Source organism: Myotis brandtii, unplaced genomic scaffold, assembly GCF_000412655.1.
Source record: "Myotis brandtii unplaced genomic scaffold, ASM41265v1 scaffold105, whole genome shotgun sequence".
In the NCBI taxonomy this organism is placed as follows: Eukaryota; Metazoa; Chordata; class Mammalia; order Chiroptera; family Vespertilionidae; genus Myotis; species Myotis brandtii.
The window spans coordinates 1913294-1914856 of NW_005353538.1; the positions used below are offsets into that span (position 1 = coordinate 1913294).

Here is a 1563-nt window from a genome sequence, read left to right on the forward strand (position 1 = left end):
GCTGGTCAGCCCCTGCCAGTGGGTGGGTATGTGCCAGGGCCCTTCAGTCACAAGGCACCCATCTTTCTGTGCCGGGTCCTAGACGGGAATGGCTGCACCTGCTCCCCCTTCCCCTCCTCTCCCCTTCACCCCCCTCGCCTCCCGCCTCTGTACCTCAGCAGCTCCACTTCATAGCGGGTGTTTTCTGACAGATTCTGGATGGGCGTCCAGTGGAGGATGTGGCGGAAAAACTCTGCTTCGAACCACACGGATGGAGGGCTGGGCAGCGCTGTCCCTGGGGAGGAGGGTCAGTTTCAGGGCTGGCAGGGGCCCGGGATGAAGATGCTGAGGGGGAGGGGAGCGAGCTTTTTAGCAGCTCCCGTATGGCGTTCCTTATTGTGAGCCAAGTACTCTACATATACTGTCTCACTTCATGATCACAACAGCCACAAGGCAGGCATTGATCACCCCGTTTCCTGGGGAGGAAATGAAAGCTCAGAGGGGCTGAGTGACTTGCCCAAGGCAACAGGGCAAGTCAGGGGAAGAGCAGGGCCCTGGGTGCAGGTGTCAGGCCCTTAAATCAGAGTCCTGTGCCGGCTGGTCAGAAGCAGAAGTGGTGGCTGAGAAGAGCCAGGCTGGGTGCAATGCATCCTGGGGAGGCGGCAGGGCTGTGGGCCTCGGCATGTCCACAGTGAGGTCTGGATGAGCTAGCCCCTGGCTCTGCCCACCCCTGCCCCTGCTCCAGCCCCATTCCACGGCCTGCCCTCCAGCCTCAGACCTGGTCCCTGCTCTGGCCCAGCCCTGGCTCCGGCCCCTGGCCTTCTCTCTGGCGTCTCTGGGCCCACAGATACCTGCTTGTGGGCAGCTGCCCGTTTCTCTTCACAGGTCTGCTGGGCAGCCCCAGGCTGAGGGCGTGCCCCCTGCCCCCGCTTCTATAACCAGATGCCCAGCCTCAGGTTGGGTGAGAACAGACAGAAGGCAGCTGCCCTTTCCACAAAGCGCTGATACCCTTGGCTCTAAGGGAGACACTGAAGACCAGTCCGCTCCCTCTCCTGTCTCCCTCCCCCGCCCTTCACCGCGGGGCGGGGGGGGGGGGGGGGGGGGGCCAGTGTGACTGAGCGAGTTATCAGACCTCACCTAACCCACTCTCGCATGGGCAAGAGGGCAACACATATACCGACACTGAGATCTTGTCCATCGAGCGCCATGAAACAGCTCAAGGCCGATCTCCACACTCAGCTCCCCTTCCCTCCTCCAGGACCCTCCTGCCTCTCGTCTGTCAGGGACCCTCTCAGGCTCCCCCGCCTCTGACTACCTCTCTCTAATAACGCTTCCTTCTTCTAGCTGTCATGCTGACTTAGAAGTCTGCCTGTCCCTTGCTGGCTTTCTTATATTGTCTTTGATCTTCAAGTCTGTGTCTCGATTTCAAAACGTTAGATGGAAAGTGAGAGGCGCAGCAGGTCTTTGAGCTCCTGGTCATGTGAGCGGCTGCGTGTTCTCGGTCCCTCTGCCCTGGTCCCTGCACCTCCCAGCCTTTCATGCTCTCTCTCCAGGGTTAGTTGCTCTTCTTGCTGCAGAAACTCT

General features: G+C 60.3%; 1 protein-coding gene across 1 annotated transcript in view; it reads right to left on the reverse strand.

Annotated features, from left to right (window-relative positions):
- Positions 1 to 1177, reverse strand: part of IL10RA (interleukin 10 receptor, alpha) — an 8871-nt gene extending 7694 nt beyond the window's left edge. Inside the window, 3 exon segments of the mRNA XM_005856890.1 lie at positions 154 to 282; positions 284 to 324; positions 1157 to 1177. Of these exon segments, the coding sequence (XP_005856952.1) occupies positions 154 to 282; positions 284 to 324; positions 1157 to 1177 (191 nt within the window).
- Positions 1178 to 1563: the final 386 nt, after the last annotated feature.